The 27,922-nt window shown below is 34.5% G+C and overlaps 1 protein-coding gene across 34 annotated transcripts in view; it reads right to left on the bottom strand.

Moving 5' to 3' along the window:
* RIMS2 (regulating synaptic membrane exocytosis 2) overlaps nt 1-27,922 on the bottom strand; it is a 573,066-nt gene that overhangs the window by 375,293 nt on the left and 169,851 nt on the right. For all 34 annotated transcript variants that reach the window (XM_070630747.1, XM_070630761.1, XM_070630775.1 and 31 more), the window contains one exon: nt 8,741-9,051. In XM_070630747.1, the coding sequence (XP_070486848.1) occupies nt 8,741-9,051 (311 nt within the window). The remainder of the gene's footprint in view (nt 1-8,740; nt 9,052-27,922) is intronic.

Genomic DNA, 27,922 nt, shown 5'->3' with positions numbered 1-27,922 from the left:
CTATTTTCTATCACTGTTTCTCTGCTTTCATTGTTGTTTCCTATATTCCGTTTACTTTGCTTTTATTTAATTTGCTTTTATTTTCCAAGTTTTTAAGGTGGAAACTGAGATCAATGCTTTGAGACCTTTCTTATTTCCTGATATATATATCTAGTGCTATAAATTCTGCCCAAAGTATGGCTTTAGTGGCATCCTACAAATTCTGAGGTTGTGTTTTCATTTCAATAAAAGTTAAAATGTTTTCTATTCTCTCTTTTGATTTCTTCTTTAATCTGTAGGTTACTTAAAAGTGTGTTATTTAGCTTGTAAATATTGGGGGATTTTCGAGAGGTCTTTCTGTTACTGATTTCCAATTTAATTCCATTGTGATCCGAGAACACTTTTTTTTTTTTTTTTGAGGAAGATTAGCCCTGAGCTAACTACTGCTAATCCTCCTCTTTTTGCTGAGGAAGACTGGCCCTGAGCTAACATCCGTGCCCATCTTCCTCTACTTTATATGTGGGACGCCTACCACAGCATGGCGTACCAAGCGGTGCCATGTCCGCACCCAGGATCCAAACCGTCGAACCCCAGGCCGCCAAAGCAGAACGTGTGAACTTAACCGCTGCACCACCGGGCCAGCCCCGAGAACATATTTTTTAATACTTGAATTCCTTTCAATTTAATGAGACTTGTTTAATGGCCAGGATATGGTCTATCTTGGCAACTGTTCTGTGTACCCCTAATACGAACGAAGATTGTTGTTCAATGGATTATCCTACAAATATCAATTAAGTCAGGTTGGTTGATACTGTTGTTCAATTTGACTATACCTTTGCTGATTTTCTGCCCACTTGTTCTATTGGTTATTGAGAAAAGGGTATTGAAATCTCCAATTATAACTGTGGATTTGTCTATTTCTCCTTGTAGTTTTATCAGTTCTTACTTCACGTATTTTGAAGCTCTGTTAATATAGATAAACATTTGGAATTTTTATGTCCTGTTGATTAACTGACCTCTTTATCATCATGAAGTAACATTCCTTATTTCTACTAATATTGTTTGCTCTGAAATCTACTTTGATCTGACTATAACCACTCCGGCTTCCTCCAACTTATGAGTAGTATTAGCATAGTATACCTTTTCCAACTTTTTCTTTTAATTATGTTTGTCTTTATATTTAAAGTGTGCTTCTTGTAGACAGTATACCGTTGGCTCTTCGTTTACTGCCAGTCTAAAAACCTGTGCCTTGGGATATTTAGACAAATTATATTTAACATAATTATCAATATGGTTAGATATATCCACCAATCTTGCTCTTTGTTTTCTATTTGTGTGATGTGTTCTTTGTTCCCTTCTCCTCCTTTTTCTGCTTTCTTTTGATTGAGTATATTTTGTATTTCATTTATGTCATTTGTTGATTCATAAGCTATAACTCTTGTTTTGTTATTCTAGGGTTTAAAGTACACATCTTTAACATATCATAGTCCCCTTCAAACAATACTATACCACTTAATGTACACTATAAGAACTTTGCAATAGTGTATTCCAATTCTCCCCTCCCAAACTTTATGCCATTGTCATCATGTATTTTATTTTACATATAGCATAACCCCCAAAATATACTATTATTTTTGCTTAGTCAATTATCTTCTAAAGATATTTAAAATAATTTTTTAAAAGATTATATATTTACTCATGTATTTATCACTTCCATTGCTCTTCATTTCTTGGTATAGATACATATTTCCATCTGGTACAATTTTCCTTCTGCCTAGAGGACTTTGTTTAACATTTCTTACAGTGTAGTTATGCTGGTGATAAATTTTTTCAGCATTTCTATGTCCGAAAAAGTCTTTATTCCCTGCACTTTTAAAAGATATTTTCACTGGGTATAGAATACTGGTTGATGGCTTTTTTTAAAAACCTTTGGGGTTGGCCCAGTGGTGCAGCAGTTAACTGCGCACGTTCCGCTTCGGTGGCCCAAGGTTTGCCGGTTCAGATCCTGGGTGCAGAGATGGCACTCTTGGCACACCACTGTGGTAGGCATCCCACATATAAAGCAGAGGAAGTTGGGCCTGGATGTTAGCTCAGGGCCAGTTTTCCTCAGCGAAAAGAGGAGGATTGCCAGCAGTTAGCTCAGGGCTAATCTTCCTCAAAAAAAAAATAATCTTTCCCTATTTTAGAGGTGTTTGCTCCATTCTCTTCTCTCTTGCATTATTTCCAATAAGAAATCTGTTGTTGTCTTTATCTTTGTAAACATGTCTATACCTAAACATGTCTTTTTCTCTGACTGATTTTAAGATTGCCTCTTTGTCACTAGTTTTAAGCAATTTGATTGTGCCTTGCTGTAGTTTTGTTGCTATTTCTTGTATCTGGAGTTTGTAGTGCTTCTTGGAACTATGGTTTTATAGTTTGCATGAAATTTGAAAAAAATTTGGCCATTATTTCTTCAAATTTTTCTTAGTACTCTTCATGCTCTCCTCCCCTTCAAAGACCCCAAGTACCTATATATTAAGTACTTGATATTGTTCCAGAGCTCATAACACTCATTTTTTTGATTATTTTGTTCAAGTTTCATTCTGTGTTTCATTTTGGATCATTTCTATTAATTTGTCTTCAAATTCACTAGTCTTTTTTTCTTCAGTATCTAATTTTCCATTATCCCTATCACGTGTATTTTTTATTTGAGATATTATAATTCTCATCTCTAGAAGTTCAGTTTAGTATTTATTTTATATCTTATATGTCTCTACTTTTAAAATTATAAAAATATAATTATAATAACTATTTTAATGTTCTTGCCTGCTCATTCTAATTTCTGTGTCACTTCTGGGTTGGTGTCTGGTGTCTGATTACTTTCTCATTAGTGATTGTGTTTTCCTGCTGTTTTGTATGCCTGCTATCTTTGACTGGATGCCAAATACTGTGAATTTTATCTTGTTGGGTGCTGGATATTTTTGTGATCCTATAAATCTTCTTGAAAGTTGTTCTGGGAGGCAGTTAAATTACTTAGAAATGGTCTGATCTTTTCAGGTCTTTCTTTTAGGATTTGTTATTCTGTCCCAGAGCACTGCCCAATTTAACTAATTATTTTCCAATGCTGAGACAAGCTTTTATAAAATACTCTACCCAATATTCTAGAAATCTTGAGGTTTTCTCTTCAACTCAGGAAGACACGTGGGCTCTGCGTATACTTCTCTCCCTGTGCAAGAGCCTGGAAACTCTCTCTAGGCAGTATGCTAGGACAAGCAAGGGGCTCACTTTATTTATTTCCCATCTCTCAGATATTACTCTCCTTCATTGCCTCATGCCCAATTTATTAAAAAACATTGTTTCAAATATTTTGTCTGTTTTTTTTTCAGATGTTTCAGGTAGAAAGGTAAATCCAGCCCCTATTACTCCATCAATACTGGAAGCAGAAGTCTTAAGCATATATTTCAATTATTACTTTTACTTTAAAACAATCAAATGTCACAAAGATACTTGGAAGGCCACAAGTAACAGACGATAAAAAAAAATTACAGTGATTACCAAACCAGTAAAATATTCATTATACTTAACTTGCCCTAAAACTTTACATTTTAGATTCGAAGTAATTGCTGAATATTTTTATCATTCTCTTGTCATCACTTACATCTGGTAGCATTTTTCACCCTCTAACAAAATGCACGGGGATGTAACTGAGTCATATGACACTGTTTAGTTTTCCACTCTTGCCTAATTAAAATTCCTGACAAAATCACAATGAAGTCTCTCAGTACCTTCATTAAGTGTCATTATTTAAGCAGTAAAATGTAGAAACAAATAATTAGGAATCTGTAATGCCTATAAAATATTATTTCTTTGTAGCTATGCTTCTTAAAATGCTTCATAGTCCATTAAAAGAATGCAAATATTTTACTTTTTCCTATCACATGTTAATTTTTGCTTCACAATAGAATAAGGAAGTAAGAAAAAATAGAGAAAGAAATATTGCATTAATATAATTAAAAGATCAGAGTCAAAATGTCCTTATTGAAGATTTACCTAACATGTCAAATATATGCAATTTTAAATATGAATCATAGGGAAATTATTTGAACCATGTGGTAACAAGTAATATCTATATTGAATTTCAATAAATATTTGTTGAATAAATGAATTGTACTAAGCAGTTATAATATGAATAAAGATAATCCTCTATTAATTGAACATATTACTATCAGTTATAGGAGAGGAAAAAAATGGAAGAGAATACTTTCAAGTTTATACCACAGAGGAGAACCTTAAAATACAACATAAAGAATTTTAGAACTGGAGGTCTTTTTGAGATGTGGTAGACTGCCTTTCCTATTTCAGAGATGAGAAAACTGAAATACAGAGAAAAGATACACATCTACAAATGATAACAGTAACGGGAAGAAGTGAGAACAAGACCCATATCTTCTGACTTCCAGTTTTTCAATTTCTTCCACTATACAAATTAGCCATAACATTTCTTACTTTTTAACTTCTCTCAATGTTCTAGGAAGTGCTAAATAAATAGTAAAATATTACATAAAAGAAAAAAATAATTGTTTCCTAAATTTCATTAATTGCCAACTATAAAAATTATGAAGCATACAATTTTTAAATAATTTCAAATGTAAAAAAATCAACTAAATGTTTAATACAGTTTAACTTTCATTTTTCTGCAATTTCATTTTCTTAACAAAAAATACAGTTTTAAAAATGGTTATTTCACTCATCCTCCTCTAGATCCCACCCTTAGATCCTCTAGTCCAGTGGTTCACAACCCTCTTCCACCCCAAGATCTCTTAGTAAAAGAATACATTTTTAACATCCCTTTTAATACCCTGAAAATGAAATTCAGAGGTAAAATATCCTAACCATCCATATAATTTTTAAGATAGACATATATATTCCTAACTGTATAATAAAGGGGAAATAAATAATTTATAAAAAATAAAATATATTTAAGTAAGTAAATGCTCAGGCATAATGACTCTAGATGTCATAGTAAAGCAATCAGATGCTTGCAGCTACATGAATGTAGTCAAACTGCCACCAGGTAGCTGGCGTGGCGTCCACCTTCTGTCCCCTACTCAATAAATGTGTCAGAACAATAGACCAAAATGTGGAATTATGTTGCCTCTAAGAACCACAAAGCTTCACTAAGTCTTATGTTTCCAAGTGGTAGTGTTATAGAGGACAACTGCCACTGAGCCATTAAAGGAGCTGGTGCTTCCCTTCCTAATATATTTCTAGATGCCTTTGTGCCTTGCTCCAGGTCTGCTCCAGCAATATTGGCACCACGTGGGAGTTTGTTAGAAATACAGACTCTCAGGTCCTACCTCAGACCCATTGAATTAAAATCTATATTCTAATAAGATCATCAGGTTATATGTCTGTAAATTAAAGGCTGAGAAGCCACGGGGCACTCCAGGAGACATAGCAAGGGAGCGGGTAAGCAAATTGCACATAACAAAAACATGGTTATCTCAAAACTCATTTTGAATTGAAAACCTCTAACAATGTTTTGCATCTACATTCATAATAAACATTTGCCATTTTTATGAATAAATGAATTAAGTAAATACTTATTAACTCAAAGCTAAGGTCTAGGGCCAACTTAGTATTCATTCATTCAATAAACACTAAGCGTCTATATGTAAAGCACTGTGCTAAAACCTGTGAGAGAAGCAAAAAATCATAAAGCAGGTCAAAATTACTGTAGCATGTAGTTAAAGATTAAACTAAAGCTCCTTAAAAGAAGGACACGTAACATACTTTTCTATCTCTCAAACATAGTTCTAGGTCCATAGAGATTTAAATTTAATTGAACCAAAGCTTCTCTTTTTGAGGCCACTGTATGAGATGGTATTGAAGATACCTTATTGAAGAATGGTATTGAAGAAACAAATTACTAATAATACTTCAAACTGGAGTTACATTCCTTATCGGTAGCTCCATTACACTGTCCAACTCAAATACTGCTGGAAGACTCATTCTGGTATGAAAGGAGAGAGATGTTGAGAAAGAGGCAGAGAAAAGGGAGAGAGGGAGGGGACCAAGAAAATAAGCCTAACGGAAATAATTTAAAGAGTAACAAAAGAAAATGAGCAAGGAAAGGAGAAAATTCAGCAGCACTGAGATCTAACTAGTCTCTAGGGCAGGAGTTGACAAACTTTTTCCATAATGGATCAGAGAGTAAATATTTTGGGCTATGAGGGCCTTATGGACTCTTGTAACTACTCAACTCTGGAGTTGTAGCTGAAAGCAGCCACAGACAATAAGTAAATGAATATGTGTGGCTGTGTTCCAACCAAACTTTATTTATAAAAAACAGGTGGCAAGCCAGATGGCCCCAGAGGCAAAGTTCACTGACCCTTTGCTCTAGGGGAAAGAATTCAAAGGGTTCATAGATACATGCCTAACACAATACTGTAGAATCTGCATTTAAAAATAATAAATCAAAAGATTTTTTATGCTTATGACAAAGGGAACTGAATTATTTTTGAAGAGAAAATATTTTCCAAATAAAAGTTTATACAAATTACAACCAATTCCATTTTCTAGGCATAACTACCAAATCTGATGTTAAATGCTAACTTCTTCCCTGACTAAAAGTAATTCTTATAAACAAAAGGAGCTATTGGTTTGACTTAAATGAGGTTCAGAAAGAAAAGATATAAAAACAGGATATTTTGAGTCATTAAACTATACATTTACTCATAATTGCAGCCCAAGAACCCAGGAAAAAGAGAAAAGAAAAAAAGAAACTGCTATATCTTGCTTCCCCACAATGGGTCAGATTATACTGTTTATTCAGGCTAGTAATTTGTCAATGAAAGAAGTATTAACAGATAATATTGAAAGTGATATATCTGTTCATTACCACCTTCTTCAAAGATTAGAGATATGCTTCAAGCTTCCCTACAATGACGAATTAATTACTCATAAATTTGTTGGATTTTTTTTAACATCCACAACTTCCTGATGATATGCATTCCAAAACTTAATAATCTACTAAGTGACCCAGTGTTTTAGTATTTCCTTTTATTCTTCCTAAACCTAAGTTCCAAAGGAGACTATCTCATGCAGCTATCTAGTTTTTGAAGAATGAGTGTATATTCCCATTACCCATTTTATTTAGTCCTTCATTCATTCATTTCAAATCCTATCTCCACTGGTAATCCTCTATTTTTTTCATCCAAGTTCATATACCTTGACCATTCTAGTTGCCATTTTACAGACTTTCTTGATTTCTGAAGTCCTTCTGTAGCAGACACTGCTACTGTCTCAACCTACACTGCCTCATCATTCGCGGTTCCCTACATAACAGCGTCTTCTACTGTATTTGTAATACTCTGCCTGAGTGCTTTCTCTGGTCAAAGGAACATGCTTGGCCAGTGAGAAGCAGAGTTAACATCCCCTTGGAACAGCCCTAGACCAATAATAAAGAGAGTTATGGATAAATACCCCAGCTTCCTTGCCCATTATAAAGGAGAACTCTGAGGTCATTATACTCTGTCTCCCAGAAGTCACAGTAAGATTGAGACACAATTGACAAAAGAGGCAACGTGCTCTTGAATGAGCCTGGTATTCTGTTCTTTCTCTTAACTGGATCATTTCCCTCTCCCCTACACGTGGTGCCTGGGATTGCCATCCAAATAAACTATTTGCACTAAAATCTTTGTTTGCTTAAGGTGAACCTCAATCTAAGACAGTCCTCTAACCTTAAAATTCTTGGGTTCCTAAGATTTTGCACAGAGATGTGTTCATAGCATTCCAGCCATGAAATCACCACTGTTTTACCCAAAGATAGGATACACTGTCTGTTTCACTTTTGCTAGGTTTCAAATGAATTAGTACAAGCATCATTTTATTATTCTCCCAAGACACAGCAACACAGTAGGGTGATGGTTTTAGGTACCACCTAAAGTGACTCCCAGTTATCTATATCTATAACTGACAGCTCAGAACCCATCATCCTATAAGTACAGTTTTGACTTGTTTTCCACAAATGCATGACTTTATACTTGTTCACCCAGAAATGTACCTGCCACTTCCAGACAACAGAAATAGTATAAAGAAGAGTTTTTCTTCTCAATTTTCCATTCAAACAGAGGAATATGGTATATAAAAATAATCTTTCCATGAACAATTTTCATTCTTCCCCTTCCAAAGGTAGAAATAGAAGAACCATAAACACTATTTTAAAAGTCTAACACTCTGAACATGGAGAAGCCCATAGAACTGAGCCAAAATAGTAATAACACTTAGCCCATGGATACATCAAACTCATAAAACCCTTTCACCTATATGTATCTGCTTGGAAAACCACCTCATCCTTTCGGCCAAGGTAGAACCGTTGGAGACACTGTTAACCTTCCCCATTTTCTTAATTCCACTTCCTGTTAGTCTCCTCAATCCAGCCTCTCTAAAGCATCTTAAAAACCATCTCTTCTTCATTCCCATTGCTCTTATCCCAGTTTGACTTTGCTATGACAATAACCTCCTATCTAAGTTCCCTGTTTTATTTCACTTTATTCTGGAAAATCTAATAACCTGACACTTCCTCATCAAACCTAAGATTGTTCAAACCCATAGTAGCTCAAGTCCTGAACATCAGTTTCAGCATTTATATAAAACATACGGATGTTTGCATTACATTTAGACAATTCATTGTTGCCTAAACATCTCATGTATTTTTATTTCTGTTTGGAAAGAAGATTAAAAATAATATATTTACCTAAAGATTAAGCAAAATGTTTACCTGTCTGAAGCTATGTCACTGGCAATTTGGTGCGTCACTCCTGACCCATTTTTAATAGAATCCTGTCTTGTGAGCCCATGAGATCGACTTTTCTCCACTGCAGGTACAGATAAGTCACCTGAGGGTCCTTGGAACTGAGCCTGCTCATGTAGTTTTGCTTTCTTCTCCTGAGGCGCTTCCTCATTCCGCAGTCCTCGGAGAACCTTTTGATCAGGTTGCTGTGGTGTATTAGATCCACTATTATAAAACCATGCTCCTGATTTAGTGAGGATTTCTTGTTGTTTTCGGCACAAATTACATACCCACATAACCTGCATATGAATACATAGGGAAAAGAAATTAGTGTTTCCAAAAATTAAAAACAAACAAAAAGAGAGACAACAATTCAAGCCAACAAAAACAATTAAATGGTTATCCTTTCTGAATGTAATCCAGATTAACTGCTACCAGTAATTCATTCACATACTCTTTCTTCTACTTTTGTCCAAGAATTATAACGAAAGACACAGTGTTTACTGGCAGTAGAAATACCAAACTAGACTGCCAAATTACTAGTTGTTTATTTGTATTCTTTAACTAGTTTTTCTTTAAATTAGGGGCATAGTGTAGTATACAGAAATGGATTTTGAAGCTAGACAGACTTGCGTTTAAATACCAACTGCGAGATTAGAACTTTTGCAACCTTCAACAAAATACTGAACCTTCACGTCTATAAAACTTAGCATCTTTAATGATAAAATAGAGAAATCGAAATGTTAATTCTTACTTTCCTGTATTGTTTTGAGGATGGAAGATTAGAAATAATCTAAAAAAAAATAGTCTAGCACAATGCCTGGGTGGATGTTTAGACTTTCAGTAGATTACCTACTAATATTAGGTTAATCTATCACCAATTATATTACAGGCTTTTTGAGGGGGTTTTCATTTCTTTTAAGTAGACCCTAATCGCTAAAATAAAGCTAGGAAAATTGTTGATGCTCAGTAAAAACTATTTAATTACTCATAATTTGTAGGAGGACATGGGCTTTTTGATATTGTGATAAAAAATAAAATTTGCATTTTAACCATTTTTAGGTGCACAGTTCAGTAGTGTTAAATACAGTCACACTGTTGTGAAACATATCTCCAAAATTTGTTCATCTTGCAAAACTCAAAATCTATACCCATGAAATAGCAAATCCCCTTTTCTCCCTTGCCCTAGCCCCTGGTAACCACCATTCTACACTCAATTTTCTAATAGATATGCTTTTCAGACTCCAGGAATCTAAGAATATTATAACTAAGATCTGTGTACCAGAAAACCTTCACCCTCTTCTGAAAAATCTTTTTCAATTAATCAGAAAAAATAAAATCATATGTTCATGAAATGAAAGGTGAGTTCATACTTCAAGTGAGTGTTTTCTGATGTTTCGTTTACTCAAATACTGAATCTTACACAGCTCTCCAGATTGCTAAACATTTTCTCATAGTGTAAATAAACCATAATGATATAGATAACTAAAGTAAAAGATTCAACATGGTGTTTTCAACTGACACAAGGATGTTTTTATAAAATACCATTTAAATTTTTTGCTTAATCACCCATTATTCCAGTTTATATTGTTTGTATAGTCCATATCACACAACATTGTACTTGATCATTTTTTATTAGTTTGTTCCCTTTGAATTGCACATACATTTCTTTTATCTCCAACTAAATTCAAACCTGACTGGGTGCAAAGATATAGACTTTGCATAATTATTTGCATAATTAGTCCTTATAACTCATAGAACAGTAAGACTTTCTAAACGCTTACTGACTTGAATTAATTTGAACTCCTTTTGGAGGAGATATGATATCTGATATTATTGCACTGAGATTTATGTTTCATTGATTTCCAAAACAATTAGTCATCAATAACATCAAAATAAGTGACTATTTTATTTTTATAAGTAAATAGGAAAGTATTTTGGATATGAAAATACCAAAATCTTACTCAGATTTTTAAAATACAGCTCATAGTTCAAATTTCTTTTGGTTTGAAGACACACGAAATATAAACATACCGAACCCATCAGTAGTCTCAAAAATCAAATTTCAACCAAGATCTTCAGGCTTTTGATGCCATCTTGTGACAAATGTAGGTATTGCAGATCTCTTTTAAAAGAGACACAAAATAATGCTAAAATTGTTTGAATTTCAACTTTTCTGTGTTATTTTAAACAAATTACTATTCGTGTTATAGTGATAATATATGCTATATGATATATAATTCAAGGATATTAATATAAGTTCAAGAGTATTAAAGAATAACATCCTTTTGTGCCTGGTAATTGACAATGAAACAGAAATGAGAATTTATGACAGACAAGTATCCAATCACAAACACCTGCAGAAACAACCTATTGTTGCTTCATTACTTGTCACAAGGTAAGTGGGTTACTTAACCTCTTCTAGAGCAGAGATTCTCAAAGAATATCCCTGGGACAGCAGCAGCAGTATTGCCTGGGAACTCATTAGAAGTGCAATCGCATAGGTCCCCACTCCAGACCTACCGAATAGGAAATTCTGGGACACGACCCAGAAATCTGTGATTTTTTTTTTCTGTCAAATCCTACAAGTGATTTTGATGCTTGATAAAGTTAGACAAATATTGGTTAGGGGAGAAATTCCCAACTCAATATGTTGAATGGGTTACCTGTGTTCTCCTCAGAGTGGCTCTGTCAGGCCATGAACCCTGACAATTTACCTCAGAATGAACTATTCACCACACAAATAGTAATAGCATCATTTCTCCACAGCGCACAATGAAAAAAAGACCTGGAAGCATTAGGGGCTTTGTTTTCCTCAACTGTTAACACCCAGTGGATATTAATATAAGAAAAATGAGTGTAGGGCATGAAGGATTATGTTTGATTCTTATTAAAGACTCTGTATTAATACCCTTCCTGTACTCTCTGGGCATCCATATTGGTTGCTATTTTTCTGACTAGATCCTATGCTCCCTCCTAAACTGCTAGCTCCCAGTATCCTTCTATCCTAATACCCAATTCACTTTCCTTTTCTTCTTTAACTATTTCCTCCCACTCTTAGATTAATCGTTTAGTTATCTTTAAAGCTTAGGAAGCCTAAATCCACTCTCTTCAAGTAGTACAGGGGACTGAGACTTTCACTTGAAGAAGCCCTCTATACACATAGCAACTTAATTTGTAAATTGATGAGACTGAACTACATCTCACAAACACATACACACATACATGCTATGAGATGAATTTTCACTAACTGTCTATTAGAGATAAATTCTGTGTCCATGGAAAAAAATTTAACTAATTTGGGAATAAAATCACAGGGCTTTTGTTAATGGAACCCTTTAACCAATTAAGCTAACCATCAAATGTATCTTACGATGAAGACTGCTAAAAATATCTTAGTAATATATATGCCTGTAAATCACCATGGTTAGAGCCTACTAGTTTTGGTGGTCCTCATAATTACCAAAAACATTTAGGCTCTGATAATACAAAGACATAAAGGATTCAAAGTTATAAGATATTATTAGCTTCAGTTCTAAATATGCCAAATTTTTCAAAGTAATATAGCAATATTAAAAAACGGGATTTTCACTAATGACCCATATTTTTCATTTATTGCCATATCTTACATTCCACAAACATCCTTGATGGAGTTGAAAGGGAGGAAAAAAACTAAGTAAAATAGAAATACCTCTTTAAAACCATAAAAATGGTAAATGCAATAGCTACACTAAATAGTCAAAGAAAGCAAAAAACAAAATTATGTTAAGTGCATACAATAAATTAAAGAAATGTAAAGCTCTGCAAAATTATGTGATTTTCATCTAAATAGGGATAATAAATAAAAGAGTAATTCAGAGAAGGGAAGAATTACTGGTTAGAGACCGGTGCTAATGAGACAACAAGCCAAGCTCATAAGATCAAGCTAACTCTGCACAGATAAAACAATTTGCTAGACTCTACCTCTAATCATTGCCAGCCTGCTTATAAATGTGTACATGAGTCAGACAAGAGTGTAAATTGATTAGTTTAACCTATCGCATGACTAGAAAACTGTAAAATGTCCTGGTAGCTATTAAACTTACTTCTTTTTTCTCTTGGAACACTACATTTCCCAATCTCCCTTGTAGTTAGAGATGGTCATGGCCATATTGGCCAATGGATTATAAGTGGAATGATGTGTGCCATTTCCATGACCATTAAAAAATACTCATATTCTACCATCATGCTCTTTATTCAAGACCCTAGGGGATAAAAGAGCCCCCCAAAAAAGAAGCCTGGGAACCTGAATGAGCACTTGGAAGAGAGCCGTCTGCTGATCAGCCACACTAGTGTGGACTTCTCGTAGTGAGAAATAAACTTCTATTATGTTGAGCTACAGAAACTTTTTGAGTTTATCGTTTACAGTTGATAGCACTACCTTAACTAATCTTTTTAAAGTACATATTGTAGTGAATGTGTGTCACCAGCACAGTCTTTGTATGTGAAGAACAATGCATGACTAAAGCTTGCATGTAAAAGTCCTTCAGTGTTGTTGTGGAGCCAGCTTTCACTGAGTCAAAAGAACCAGTTGTGCACATTTCTTCTCAGCACCATATTCAGTAATGTGAGTTAGCTTGAAACAAGCCCTGGTGGGTCTATTTACACAAAGGAACTGGCAAATGCCACAGATTAAGGCTTTTTCCTATAGAGAACCAGTTGTTAGCATTTATCAGGACACCACTGAATATTACGCATTTACTATATTAACCCAAAAGATTAAAACTACATTCAGCGTTAGTAGACAAACTTGGGTGAAGCTATAACTTACCATAAAAACTAATTCAGCCCATAAAATTCCATTTTATTTATAGATGGACAAACAACTATTAACACTAACTCATTAATTATTTCTTCATTCAAACAATATTCACTAAATGCCTAGTGTGTGCCAGACACTATGCCCAGAGCTGGTGAATACAGCTCAACAGACAGAGATTTTGCTGTGAGTTTAAAGCATAGTGGGGGAGACTGTAACAAACAAATAATTGCACAGATATGGTTTATATTACAATTATGATAAATGCTATAAAAGGAACGCAGGTTTTCAAATATATTCCTTAAGCAATTAAAAGATCACTGTAATCTTTATATAGTAGGCTTCTGGATTACAAAACAGAAATCAGAAATTTTAATTCATCTGATACCCCAAGACAAACAGCAAGACTTTCCCAGATTCCCCATGAATGCAAACATGGCACCTCTAGCTACAGCCACGTTTGTAGGCTGAAGCAGGAAAGTTTGAGAGTGTCTTCCATAAGCCTCTCAAGAGATAGCAGCAGTACAGAAGAAGATTTAACCTGGAACATCCGCAAGTCTCAGTTGTTATAACTCTTCTCTGTTAGCTGTTGTCGCTTTGAAAAATTACTTGCAAAGAAATGGAGCTTATTTCTCTATTTTTGATATAATTTTCCTCAACAGCAGACTAGCCAAATTTTTTTTTAAAGCCACCCACTAAATTTTAGTCTGCTAAATAGCTCCTTTGGATAAATTCTCTATTTATGATATTTCTACCTGTTCCTTTACTGTTTTCCAAGAAACTGTATAGGTGTTCTGTGTGGTTTCTGCTGCTGAAACCTCCAGCTCATCTAATTCATGGTCTGGTTCTTCTCAACTTAGACAGGATTGTGCTCCACTATTGACCTGATCTCACTTCAGCTCTGAAGGTGCTGCTGATTCCTCTTAGTTCCTAAATAATCCTCTATTCAGTTGTGGCCCAAGCTATCCATTCTGCAGCCTTTTCTGTAAAGTCACCTCATCCCTCATTATGGGGGGAGTGACGTGACAGGGACATGCAGCTACTTTTTGTCTCCTCCATGCCACAATGGAACTAAGGACAGTTCTGGAAAGCTAATGCTGGCCCTTTCTTAGCCTAACCATGACGCACTGCCGAGTTCACTCTGAAGTACTTATGCCGGAGGTGGGTGCTAGGGCATCCTGAAAGGTGATCTCTTCCAAGAACCTCAAATATTTAGAAGGATAAAAGCTGCCCTTCAATTTAGCCAACACGCATCCTCCTCCTGGGTCAAAGCCTGGAAAGAGATTAGAACATACCTCTGATCATTTCCTGGCCTTACCTCTGTCTTCTTTCTCCTTCCCCACAATGTACAAGGATAAAAGAGGTAGGCTTTCCTCAACTTCCCTTTTCCGTATACCTAACACTTTCCCCCAAGTACCTTCAGGCTTGAAGTAATAAGCTTCAGGCTTCCTATTTCATCCTTTCATAGCTTCCCTTAACCCATCTATCGCCTTAATGGCAAAAAGGAAAAAAGAAGCCAACTTACCGATAAAAGAATTTAAACTGAGAGGCACTTCAAATATAATACACCTCTTACACTGTGATTTGAACATTATCAGCTATATTCAGAGATTAATATTTGCCAAAATACAAAGTAAGGAACAGATCTATACCCAGAAAGAGAAGTACTGGGAGCTTCAGGTTTCTGGTAAAATGGCTGATTTCTCTGCTCTGGGCAAGAGGTGTGGGATGGGAGGCTGGAGAGGATAGAAAAGGAATCTAGGGTAGGTCTTTAGGGAAGATGACAATGCTAACCAGAGTTGATGCTACTTGAAGAAACTATTTTAAAAGTGCCAAGTTTTGCATATATCAAATTTACTGAAGTCAGTATCTAAAAAAATAGCACAAATCAAAGGTAGGAGGCCCTGAGGTACATATCAGAAACTAGAGAACAGAGTCAATTTGGAAAGTCAAAAAGAACAATCTGTGTAATTGCTCAAAAAAAAACCACTACTGCCTATGGTTGAACTTCAACATGCTATTCATAGCATATTAGTAGTAAGCTAGTTCCTTTGAAAAGAAACAGACAGCAGTATCATAAGTATTGAGAGATTCATTCACTTTGTGAGTATGCATCAAACAGAGTTATCAAGTGAAACTAAAACTGGTTTCAACCAATTAAATAGGAGAAGTGAAGTGGCTAGATCATTGAATATTGATTTCCATGAACTTACAATAAATAACCAATTAAATTAGAAAACTGAGCTATCAGATAATTGAGGAGCAATTTCAACAGCTTTCATCTCCCACGTTTTTGCAATTTGAGATACCAAATATTAATTAAAAGAGAGGAAATGGTAACGAAAATGAAAGACAATTAAGTTGAAAATACAATCATTTACTGTATTGCCATGCAATCGATATTACCAAAAATTTTAGATCTCTGTTCTACTAATTATCGAAACAAAACACACAATTGCGAAAAAAAAAAAAAAAAAACAGAATGCAATTTAACTGACAAAGCCTCAGGGAAATTATAGAGAATTAAAAATTACAGTGAGCTCTACCACCCTGCCTAAACTTGAACTTCTATGCCTCCTTCTACTTTCCCTAACTCTCTATTTTCTCTCTACTTTTTTAAGTAGTTTGTTTTATGCCTTGATATAAATCAACTTTTAACATTTTTCTGCTATATAGATAGGGCTTTTATAGAAAGATTTTTGTTTCTGCACCCAAAATTTTAGCTTATAGAAATAAATGAGTTCAATTAAAATTAAAATAGAAAAGAAGTGAAAGGAGATGAGTAGGGCTGAAGCTGCAGGCCCACTGTGCACTCAGTCAAAAACCAGGCACCAGTGGCTGAGAGCATAGCTCTTTTGGAATAGAAGAGCTAAAAGTGCTCCGTGTAAAATGAGAATCTGGAGTTAGGTTCACTTCTTGATGCCCAAGACCTTCTTTATTAATAAAAGGAGCTTAAAAAATGCTGTAGAAAGCTAACTCAAGCTACAGATTCCCTGGAGCCATGGGCTTAGGCAAATGGGACACAGTCTGGTAATAAGACACTGAACCACAGTCTTGGTTTGTATACATGAATTTGCACGATCACTAATTTAAAATATCACTAATATATTAATTTGCAATATTACTAAATATCAAGATGGAGGCAAGTTGAAGACCTGGTTCTGGATTGGAGAACCCAGACGCTGCATGAAGGCAATCACAAAATTGTTAATAAGAAAGGGATACGCTCAGGGGAAAGAAGGAAGGGGGAGAGAGAGAGAAGAGCACAAACTACAGTGAAAACTTTTTAAAAAATCCTTTCACACACACACACAAAAATTGGGGTGTTAGATGGCTTTACATTTGACTTCTACCAAACACGGAAGAAATAAATAATCTCAAATTTATTCAAAGCATTATAGAGAGACGAAAAAAAAGAAAAATTCCCCAACTCAATTTGTGAAACTAGAAAAATTTTAATGGCAAAACCAGAAAAAAGGAGTGAATTACTTTCTTACATAAGTGAAGAGATACATTCTGTGGGGATGAGAAGACCAAATATCACAAGGATGTCAGTCTGGCCAAATTAAATCTACAAAGTTCGATGCAATTTTAATGAAAACTCCTACCACATTCTTCATGAAATTTATCAAGCCAATTCTAAAATGAATATAAAACAGTCAAAGATAAGAAAGATCAAGATAATTCTGAAGAGAAATAACAGTTTGATGTGAATTAGCTCTACTTATTATAAAGTGATAGAAATTAAGACAGGGTGGTATTAGTCGAGAGACGGTAACTAGATCATGGACCATAACAGAGGCTCTAGAAACAGATTCTCATATATGTCAGTGTTGATATTACAAACAAGTGGAGAAATGATGCACTATTCAATTAATATAGCTGGAACAACTGGTTATCCATACTAGAAAAAAATAAATAGATTCACACCTCACACCATATTAAAAAAAAAAATCCATCCCAGATGGATTAAACAATGAAACATGAAAGGAAAACTTCAAAACTTTTAAAACAAATGTCAAGATTATTTTTATGAAATCAGGAAGACAAAAGATTTCTTAACCCAAATACAAAACACACAAACTATAAAAAAATAAATTATACTGTATTAAAATGTTTAAACACTTTTGAATTGTACAATAATAAGATAAAATAAAGTAAAAAGAGAAACCACGATCTAGAAGTTTTATTGCAATGTATACAGTTAACAGGAGATATGCACTCAGAATATATGAAGAACTTCCATAGTTTAACAAGAAAAAGACAAACATCACAGTAGAATAATAGGTCAAGGAATGAATATACGGTTCCGCAGAGAAATCCAAGTGGAAAATAAACAAATAAAAAGGTGCTTAACCTCATCAGAAAATGCAAAACAATGTAATGTAAAACAAGGAGTTACGATTTCACTCTCTTCAGTTTGGCAACATTTGACAATACCAAGCACTGGAGAGGAAGTAGAGGAAGCAATACTCACAAACATTCCTCTCAGGATTGTCAGTTACTTCAACCAGTTTAAAGAGCCATTCTACAACATCTAGTCAAACTGAAAATGGCTATCTACATACTCTAGGACCCAGAAATCTTACTTCTACCTGAAAGAAATTCTCAAGCAAGCACAAGAAGACATGAACACGGATTTGGTTGAGCACTAGTTCTATTAGAAGAAAATTTAGATAACCTAAAGTCAACATGACAGGGGACAAACTATAGCATATTCATGCAGAAGAATTACATGCAGCAGTCAAAATGAATGAATGAATTAGACTTAAATGAATCTAAATTTTGCGATAACAAAATATAGAGATAAAAAGCAAGTTTCAGGAAAATATATACAGTGTAATATACAGTAAAGTTAAAAACCTTACAAAATAATACTATATATGGCTTAGCAGTATATATGTATAAAGTTAAACTATACAAATAAAAATGTGTGGGAGGATGAGTATTCAAGATAACTGCTGTATCTCAAAAAAAGAAAAATAGAAAATAGAGCAAAATGTCAAGATTTGTGGAACTGGTTGGTATTATTCTCTAACTTCCCAACATGTTTGAAATATTTCAAAATAAAAACACGGAAAAGAAAAAAACAGTGGGAGGAGATGGAAAATGTATAGCTAGGAATGTTAGATTAGTAACCATTTAAGGTTAATTGGACTATTGAAAATATTTACTGATATTCGTAAGCACACTGAAGGTAAATATATATTTAACATAAGTATATTAGTTAACTAAGAACTAATTACTGAATTTTCATACAAATATATTTTGTAAAATACAATATAACTTTTAGGGTTTTTCTTTTTTATGGGAGGGTATGTATAAGGGAGTCAGGCAATTATATCAAAGGTAACCAATTAGCTGAACATCTTTTGTAGAGTTGTTTTTACTTTTCTTCTCATCAAAGCATGTGATTTGTCTTATGAACTTTCTGTTCTAAATTAAATTTTATCAAAAAACTACAAGATTGGCTGCCAAAGTAAATTAGACATTGAGAAGAATTTAATTGTACATTGATTAGCAGAATTGGTAATTGTTGCCTTCATAATAAATATTTGACTTTTTATCCTATCTTAATTCATAATTTCATTTTAAGATTAAATTTCTCCAAGTAATTTTTACATAAAAGACAACTCTTGAAACAGTAGCCAGCAAGATTAATGAAAGTGAACATTTCTGCAGTTATTAAGTTTTCCCGCTAGTCTGCGCTATAGCACTTTGTTCAATCTGGGGACCCACTGGATTCTTGGATATTAGTACCACATTGTTAACCTACCTTTTCCCTAAAAATAAATTGTTTCAGTTAAAATATAGTAACTTTAATAAAAATTAAAAAGTGAGTTGAAAGAGTATCATTATTCTATATTATAAAAAGTGATATTAATTAGGACAATTATTTTCCATTGCATATTGACTTAAGGATTCAATAGAGTAAATACAAACAGACTATCAACTGAAAGTTTTCTTTTCCCTTATTTAAAAGAACTTAAAAGTTATGATGTATAAATTATAGAACTACAAAATCATTTCAATAAATTTTAAGTAAAATTATGGTTTAAAAATGAGGGGAAGCAAGTTTAATTTTTCTTAAAATGGAAAGCATATTCACCTTGATGGTTTCATTTAAAATGGAGAACAGAACACAACAATTTCTTTTTTTTTTTTTTTTTTTTTTGAGGAAGAATAGCCCTGAGCTAACTACTGCCAATCCTCCTCTTTTTGCTGAGGAAGACTGGCCCTGAGCGAACATCCATGCCCCTCTTCCTCTACTTTATATGTGGGACGCCTACCACAGCATGGCGTGCCAAGTGGTGCCATGTCCACACCCGGGATCCGAACCAGTGAACCCTGGGCTGCCGAGAAGTGGAATATGCTCACTTAACCACTGCGCCACCAGGCCGGCCCCAGAACACAACCATTTCTGAAGAGGGCATCTAATAAAAGGAAGGGGTCAAGAGCATGATTATATTAAGGCTAACAGATGGTGAAGAAGATGATGCTTTATCTAAATTGAAGAGAATTGAAGGTGTAAAACTAGAGGCAATACTAACAAAATACCAGTGAAATACAGTAATATGAAAATCACTGTAGAACACTCTTCAGGGGAGAAATTCTTAAGATTCCAGAGAAAGAAGTTCAAAATATAAAGCTTCATTTACCTATTTCTCAGATTCTCGTTAGTAATTCCTTAAAACTTTAAGGTTAATGGACAAAATTATTTAGGTCCTTGCGAGTAAATTTCCAGAGGCCATGCACTACTGTATGGACTTCCTTTTGAAAATTATCCTTTTTGCTCCTGTAACCACTGAAAGGCAATAACATTACTAATCACATACAGTCGTCTGACCTACTTCAAAGCAGAGTTCAATGTAAAGCAAGTCCAACTTGGCCCTCCCAAGGGAGATTTACTATCTTAAGAAGATAAACAGTATCACAGGAAAAAATTAAGAGAACAGACATATTTAGCTTCAGTGCATTTGTATTTTGATTCATCTCAAACTTCACAAGGCCAAAACTGAATTCCAGACCTTCCCCCCAAAACTGTTCCATCAACAGTTTTACAGCAGTTAATGACAACTCTCCATCCTCCCACTTGGTCTTGGGCCAAAAATCTTGGAATAATTATTTTTGTCTCATACCCCACATACATTCCACCAGAAAATCTTTTTCGTTCTACTTTTAAAACACGTCTACAGAAATAACATCTCACCACCTCCACCACAACCACCCTAATCTACATCACCACTATCACCTGCCTAAATTTTTGCAATAACTTCATGACTGGTCCCCCAAGTTCCATTCTTTTCTCATTCTCCTCATTAATCTATCTCAACAAAAAGTCAAAGTAAACTCTTTGAAACGTTTTAAAACGTAAGTTACATCATGTCATTTTTTTGGTCAGAACCTTTTAATACTCCCTATTTTGCTCAGAATAAATGCCAAAGTCCTTACAATGATTCTAAAGGTCCTCTGAGATCTCATTCTCTAACCTTGTGTCTCACTATTCTCACCCACTTGTTCTGCTCCAGCCACACTGACTTCCTTGTTTCTCTTCCAACATATCAAGCATACTCCTACCACAGGACCCCTGTATTCACTATTACCTAATCAGAACTGCTTTTCTCCTAAATATGCGCAATACTAACTCTTTCAAGTCACTGCTCAACTGTCACTTTTCAAGGCCATCCAAAATAAATTCCAACACCACCACAAATTAAGTATCTAGATTTAATTTTCTCCAGGGCACATACACAGTCTAATACTTATACATCTCATTTCTTGGGTGCGTCTCCTAATTAGAATGCATTCTCCAGGAACGTAAGAGATGTTGTCTATTTTAGTTCACTGCTATATCCCAAGTGCCTAGAAAACACCAAGATATGTTCAATGAATGAGTGAATTAATATATTAACAATAAGTATAGAACTGTTATACATTACTTTCTTTAAACTGTTTGCTTCTTTATTTTAATATCATGTCTCCTCAGGCAAGGGAAACAAAAGAAAAAATAAACAAATGAGAGTACATCAAACTAAAAAGCTTCTGCATGGCAAAGGAAATCATCAACAAAATGAAAAGACAACCTGCCAACTGGAAGAAAATATTTGCAAAACATAAACCCAATAAGCGGTTAATTTCCAAAATATATTAAAAAACTCATACAACTCAACAACCAAAAACACAAACAACCCAATCAAAACATGGGCAGAGGACCTGAACAGACATTTTTCAAAAGAAGATATACAAATGGCCAACAGGCACACGAAAGGATGTTCAACGTCACTAATTATTAGGGAAATGCAAGTCAAAACTACAAAGAGATATGATCTCACACCCATCAGAATGGCTATTATTAAAAAGATAAGAAATAACAAGCATTGGAGAGGATGTGGAGAAAAGGAAACTTTCATATACTGCTGGTGGGAATGCAAGCTGGTGCAGCCACTATGGGAAACAGCACAGAGATTTCTCAAAAAATTAAAAATAGAAATACTATATGATCCACCTATTCCACTTCTGAATATTTATCCAAAGAACATGAAAACACTAATTCAAAAGATATATGGGGCTGGCCCGGTGGCACACTGGTTAAGTTCTTATGTTCTGCTTCGGCTGCCCAGGGTTCACCGGTTCAGATCCCAGGTGCGGACATTCACACTGCTTATCAAGCCATGTTGTGGCAGGTATCCCACATATAAAGTAGAGGAAGATGGGCATGAATGTGACTCAGGGCCAGTTTTCCTCAGCAAAAGAAGGAGGATTGGTGGTGGCAGATGTTAGCTCCGGGTTAATCTTCCTTAAAAAAAAAAAAGATATATACACCCCCTATGTTCATTGCAGCATTATTCACAATAGCCAAGACTTGGAAGTAACCCAAGTCCCAACAACAGATGAATGGACAAAGAAGATGTGATATATATACACAATAGAACACTACTCAGCCATAAAAAAGGCAAAATCATGCTATTTGCAACAACATGGATGGACCTTGAGAGTATTATGCTAAGCTAAATAAGTCAGACAGAAAAAGACAAAATATTATTTCACTCATATGTGGAAGATAAACAAACACATAGATAAGGAGAAGGGATTGGTGGTTACCAGAGGGAAAGGGGGAAGGGGGAAGGCAAAAGGGGTAAAGGGGCACATACATATGGTGACAGACAGAAACTAGACTTTTGGTGGTGTACACAATGCAGTCTATACAGATGCTGAAATATAACAATGTACACCTGAAATTTACACAATAATAAACCAATATGACCTTAATAAGATAATTAATTTAAAAATCTGTTTGCTTAGTAAATTTCTATAATTCAAATATCATGGGCTTTCATGAATTATCTTTAAGAAAAAATAAAATAACACAAGAACTTTCCAAATTCAAGTACTATTATGAAATACATTTTTCCTGATAAAAATATTTGTTTAGTAAAATTCAAAATGCACAAATATTTTTATGTGCACTAAAACTGCCTAAACATTTAAACAAAAGTAAAATATGATAGCTTACCTCACAGGTTTCCGAGCTTGTTCAATCAAGGTCCTACTTTTGATCTAACCCAACTGATTTTAGAATGTTACGGGGGGGGGGCGGGGACCATATTTATTTATTTGTTTGTTTATTTGTTTTGGAGGTGATAGATATGTTTATCACCCTGATTGGTGACAGTTTTACGAGTACCTGCATACGTTCAAAAGCCATCAAATTGCATACAATAAATATGTGAAGTTTTTTGTATAACAATCACACCTCAAAAAAGTTGTTAAAAATTTAAAAAGGAAACTGCAGAAACTGCCTGTTATAAGGAATTGGGTAAGCTGAGAATGCCAAAATGATGTATTAGACATGAGTGCTTCTCAAAATGTAACGTGCCTTCCGATTACCAGGAGGTCTTGCTGACAGGCAGATTCTGACTCCTAGGTCTGGGGGAAGAGGAGTGGGGATGCTGAATTTTTTTAAATCTCCCAAGTGACACTGTCACTGCTGATTGGCAGACCATACTTTGCAAAGCAAGGCTCTAGATTAGACTGGATTGCAAGTAAAACTCTAGGCTCTAGCTCAAATCCTCATACTATTACTAATAACAGTACCACAACCACTACTGCCACCATTGCAACTGCTACTATTGCTGAAAACAACAACAATAAATAGCATTTCTTAAGTTCTCACTATGTTCCAGGCACTCTTGTAATTCTTGTATATTTGTTATCTCATTTAATCTATAGTGATTCTTCTCAGTAAATGGATGAAGAAATTGAAGATTTAAAAGATTACGTCACATAGACAAGGTCTTCCAGCTGGTAAGTAATGCAGCCAGAATTCAAACCCCAGTCTCTTAGGGATATTAGATTTTTCACATGAAGTCCATGTTAAGTCTCATTATTTCACTGGCCAGTGTCAAATCTCCTTGGCTTACCTCCGATTTCAGCCACAGCTATGATGGACAGTGGTGGCCGCAATTGAACTCAAAAGAACTTCACACCCACTGGGATGGATATAATTTTTTTTAATGGAAAATAACAAGTGTTGGCAAGGATGTGAGATATTGTAACCCTTGAACCTTGATGGTAGGTATATAAAATGTTGTATTTACTGTGGAAAATAGTTTGGAAGTTCTTCAAAAATTTAAACATAGAATTACCATAAAACCCAGCAATTCCACTACTAGATAATACCCAAGATCATTGCAAATGTACATCCACATAACAATTTATAAGTGTACATTCCCAACAGCATTATTCATAATAGCCAAAAAGTATAAACAACCCAAATATCCTTCAATTTGTGAGCAAATAATGTGGGGTATTATCCATACAATGAAATATTATTCAGCCATAAAAAGGAATGAAGTACTAATTCTTGCTACAGCATAGATGAACCTTAAAAGCATTATGCTAAATGAAAGAAGCTGGACACAAAAGGTCACTTATTGTATAAATTCATTTATATAAAATGTCCAGAATAGGCAAATCCATAGAGAAAGCAAGCAGGTTAGTGGTTGCCTGGGTGTTGAGGGAGATGGGAGAGATTGCTAATGAGCACAGGGTTTCTTTTCAGGGTGATGGAAATGTTTTAGAATTAGATAATGGTGATAGTTGCACAATATTGTATATATACTAAAAACCACTTGAAAATGATGAATTTTATGCTATGTGAATTTTATCTCAATTTAAAAATTAACAAAAATATACCTCTTCTAAAGGAAATCTCTGGCCCCGATGGCTGTGGTCGTTTTTGTGTGTGTGAGGAAGATTGCCCCTGAGCTAACATCTGTGCCAATCTTCCTCTACCTTATGTGGGATGCCGCCACAGCATGGCTTGATGAGCAGTGCTAGGTCCGTACCTGGGATCTGAACCTACCAACCTCGGGCCACCAAAGTGGAGCACACAAACTTAACCACTAAGCCAATGGGGTGGCCCCAGGTTTTTGTCTTATTTTGAGTTTCTCCACAGTCAGATCCTCAGCCAAAGATCTGAATGCAAAGTAGTTTGTTTATTTGAAAGATGATCCCAAAAAGTACAGTGAAACAGTGGAGGAAGAAAAGCCAATAAACGGCCAATTAAAAAGCAGGTCATTTCTGGGGGGCAAATGGAGCTTGGTCTTGATGAACCCTCTCAGAATCACCCCACTCGGGGGCAAGGCCGCTAGGGTATTTATTTAGTAGCTCATTGGCACTTCTGCCCCTGTTCTTCAGGTTAACCCTATTCCCTTGGCCATAAAATGCCCTTAGGCAGAGAGATGCAAGAAACCATTGGTATGTTCAGGAACCATTTGTGGGTATCATCTGGTACCCATATAGAGCTAAAGACCTATGGGTAGGGCACCTATAGCAATTGCTACAATTTTACAGGTGAATTCCATCAAACTTTTAAGGGACTATTAATTCCTATCCTATAAAAATTGTTTCATAAAATTAAATTTAAAAAGGAACAAAAGCTATACAGTTCATTTTATGAAGCAAATGCAATTTGACATAAGACAAAAAAAAGCATATAACAAATTCAGTCACATATATGTAGAGCCAAAACATAAACTAAAACTTAAATAACAAAATCCAAGACAACTAAAAAACATGTCATATCACCATCAACTACAATTTAACCCCAGGAATGTAAGGATAATGGAACATCAGAAACCTAGTTATGTAATCATTATAACAGATTAAAGAAGAAAAATCATGCGATTATCTCAATCAATGAAGAAAAGCATTTAATAAAATTCAATACAATTTTATGGTTTACAGTAACTCATAAAACCAGGAATACTAAAGTAACTCTTAGAAAAACTAGCATTTCTTTAACTTGGTAATAAAAGCAGGAATAAAAGGGCATTTGCTTAGGTTGGTAAAGATTATAATTCAAAAACCATCAGCAAAAGATATACTTAATGGAGAAGCTTTATATATGAACAATTAAAACTGCACTTTCTCAAATTCTTCCTTAGAGCAAAAAGTAGTATTTTTGCAAGATAAAAGTAAACAGAAGAATCTGAGATATCAACAAAGCCATAAGACAAATAATCAAGAAATATAGATGCTGATTGCTTATAGGAGATAGAAATGAGACTTCAGTTCAGTTATGTGATGTTGTTAATGATCTTGATAACTGGATAAGTGGTAAATAAACTAAATTTGGAGTTGTTGCAGGTCAATAATCTAGAGTTAATCTTTAGAAAATATTCTCAAATCGGACACTAGCATCACCTCAATGGAATAGAAACTGCCGATGAACAAATTCACCTAGCAGTCTTATTCTGCATGTAATCATGATTTTCTTAACTTAATTTCTCAATACATCTGTAAAGTAGTCATTATAGATAATTGGCAAATAGTGACAAGAAAGAAATATGTGGACACTTACTGTTATATATACATGATGTATACAATACACTTGCAGACGAGATATTGATATAAATGGAATTACGTCAACAGCTAGCACCAATATTTGCTTATATGTGCAGTTTTCTTCTGTGTCCAGAGAACACTAGGGATGCTACAATTGTATACCCATGACGAAACAAGCTACTGGCTAAACAAACTTTGAAAGAAAGGCATAGCAGAATCTAATTCTGATTGCACTTAATTCCAAAAGACATAATTTGAGGGTAAGAAGCAGCTGAAATTATCATTTTTAACTGGCATTGTTCTTTAGAAAAATATCTTAATTGCTAATAAAGTAGATCACATCTTAAAAAGTGTGTTTGTGATATGCTATTCAATAATAAACTAATGCTATTTAATAACTTACAATTTGTTAAAATCCATACAGAGTTAACTAGGCAGGTATGGGAATATACAAGGAAATGTCCTCGCATATATAACCCTTCTGGGAAAGTGACTCCAAACTGTGAAAGAATGCCTTGCTCCAGAGAAATTCTGCTCTTGAGACATTATTGTCAAGCAACAGTATAAAACCATCTCTCTTGTAGCATCCTCTATTTGTAAAACATTCAAACCCTAAAGAAAGCTACTAATGTTATAAGAAAAAACTCTGGGTATTAGCAACCTGCAAGCACTAATCAAGATTGGTTTTGGAAAACTTTTATGAATTAATATTGTTCACTGCTAAAGCTAGGAAATCTTACATGACAAAAAAGTTATTATTCTGCTCCACAAGTGAATAGCTAAAAAGATATTAGCTGATAAGTCCACCAGTGCAATATTATTAAAGCTTTATAGATAATACCATACTTTATAGAGTTCATAAAATTGCAGGGAGCCTTGATCAGCAGGTTGTAGCTAAAATTGTGGTAGATAGAATATATTATGTACAGACTGATTATAGACATTTCCAATCATTCAGAGTTATACTGAAACCAACGTAACTGATGAAATTGTGGCAGACAGAGACCTGCCCAGGAATCAACCGATGAAGAGATTTCAAAACTGTGAATACCAACATTCAGGTCGTTTTGGGCTTAGTTGGCAATGTATATGAGGATCTCCATGAATGGAGTGGATTCAGTGAGTAATCACAAGAAACAGCCTTATGAGTAATACCTATACTTTAAACCCTACATTAATAACACTCATATTCATAAAGAAAGTGCTCCCAAAAAGTTGGGTCCTTATTTAAGTATCAGATGTGATCATTAAAATGGGAAATATTATTACTATAACATTAATGTTGAGTAAATGCAGTCCACTATCCATAGCTTTTGTCACATTAAGAAATCACACTAAGTTCATCAAAGGATGTGTATTAATATGATTATTTAAATTGAAAAATAAAGTGAGACTTTTTCAGAAATTTCCTTTTGGCTAATTGGTCTGATGACAAGGACTAGTTATGCCTATTAGCTCATATGTTCCATATTTTCTATCAACTGAAAAAGCTAAATATGCAGTTCTAAGATATTATAAAAATA

Source organism: Equus przewalskii, chromosome 8 (genome assembly GCF_037783145.1).
Source record: "Equus przewalskii isolate Varuska chromosome 8, EquPr2, whole genome shotgun sequence".
In the NCBI taxonomy this organism is placed as follows: domain Eukaryota; kingdom Metazoa; phylum Chordata; class Mammalia; order Perissodactyla; family Equidae; genus Equus; species Equus przewalskii.
This window is presented reverse-complemented; position numbering and strand designations above follow the sequence as displayed.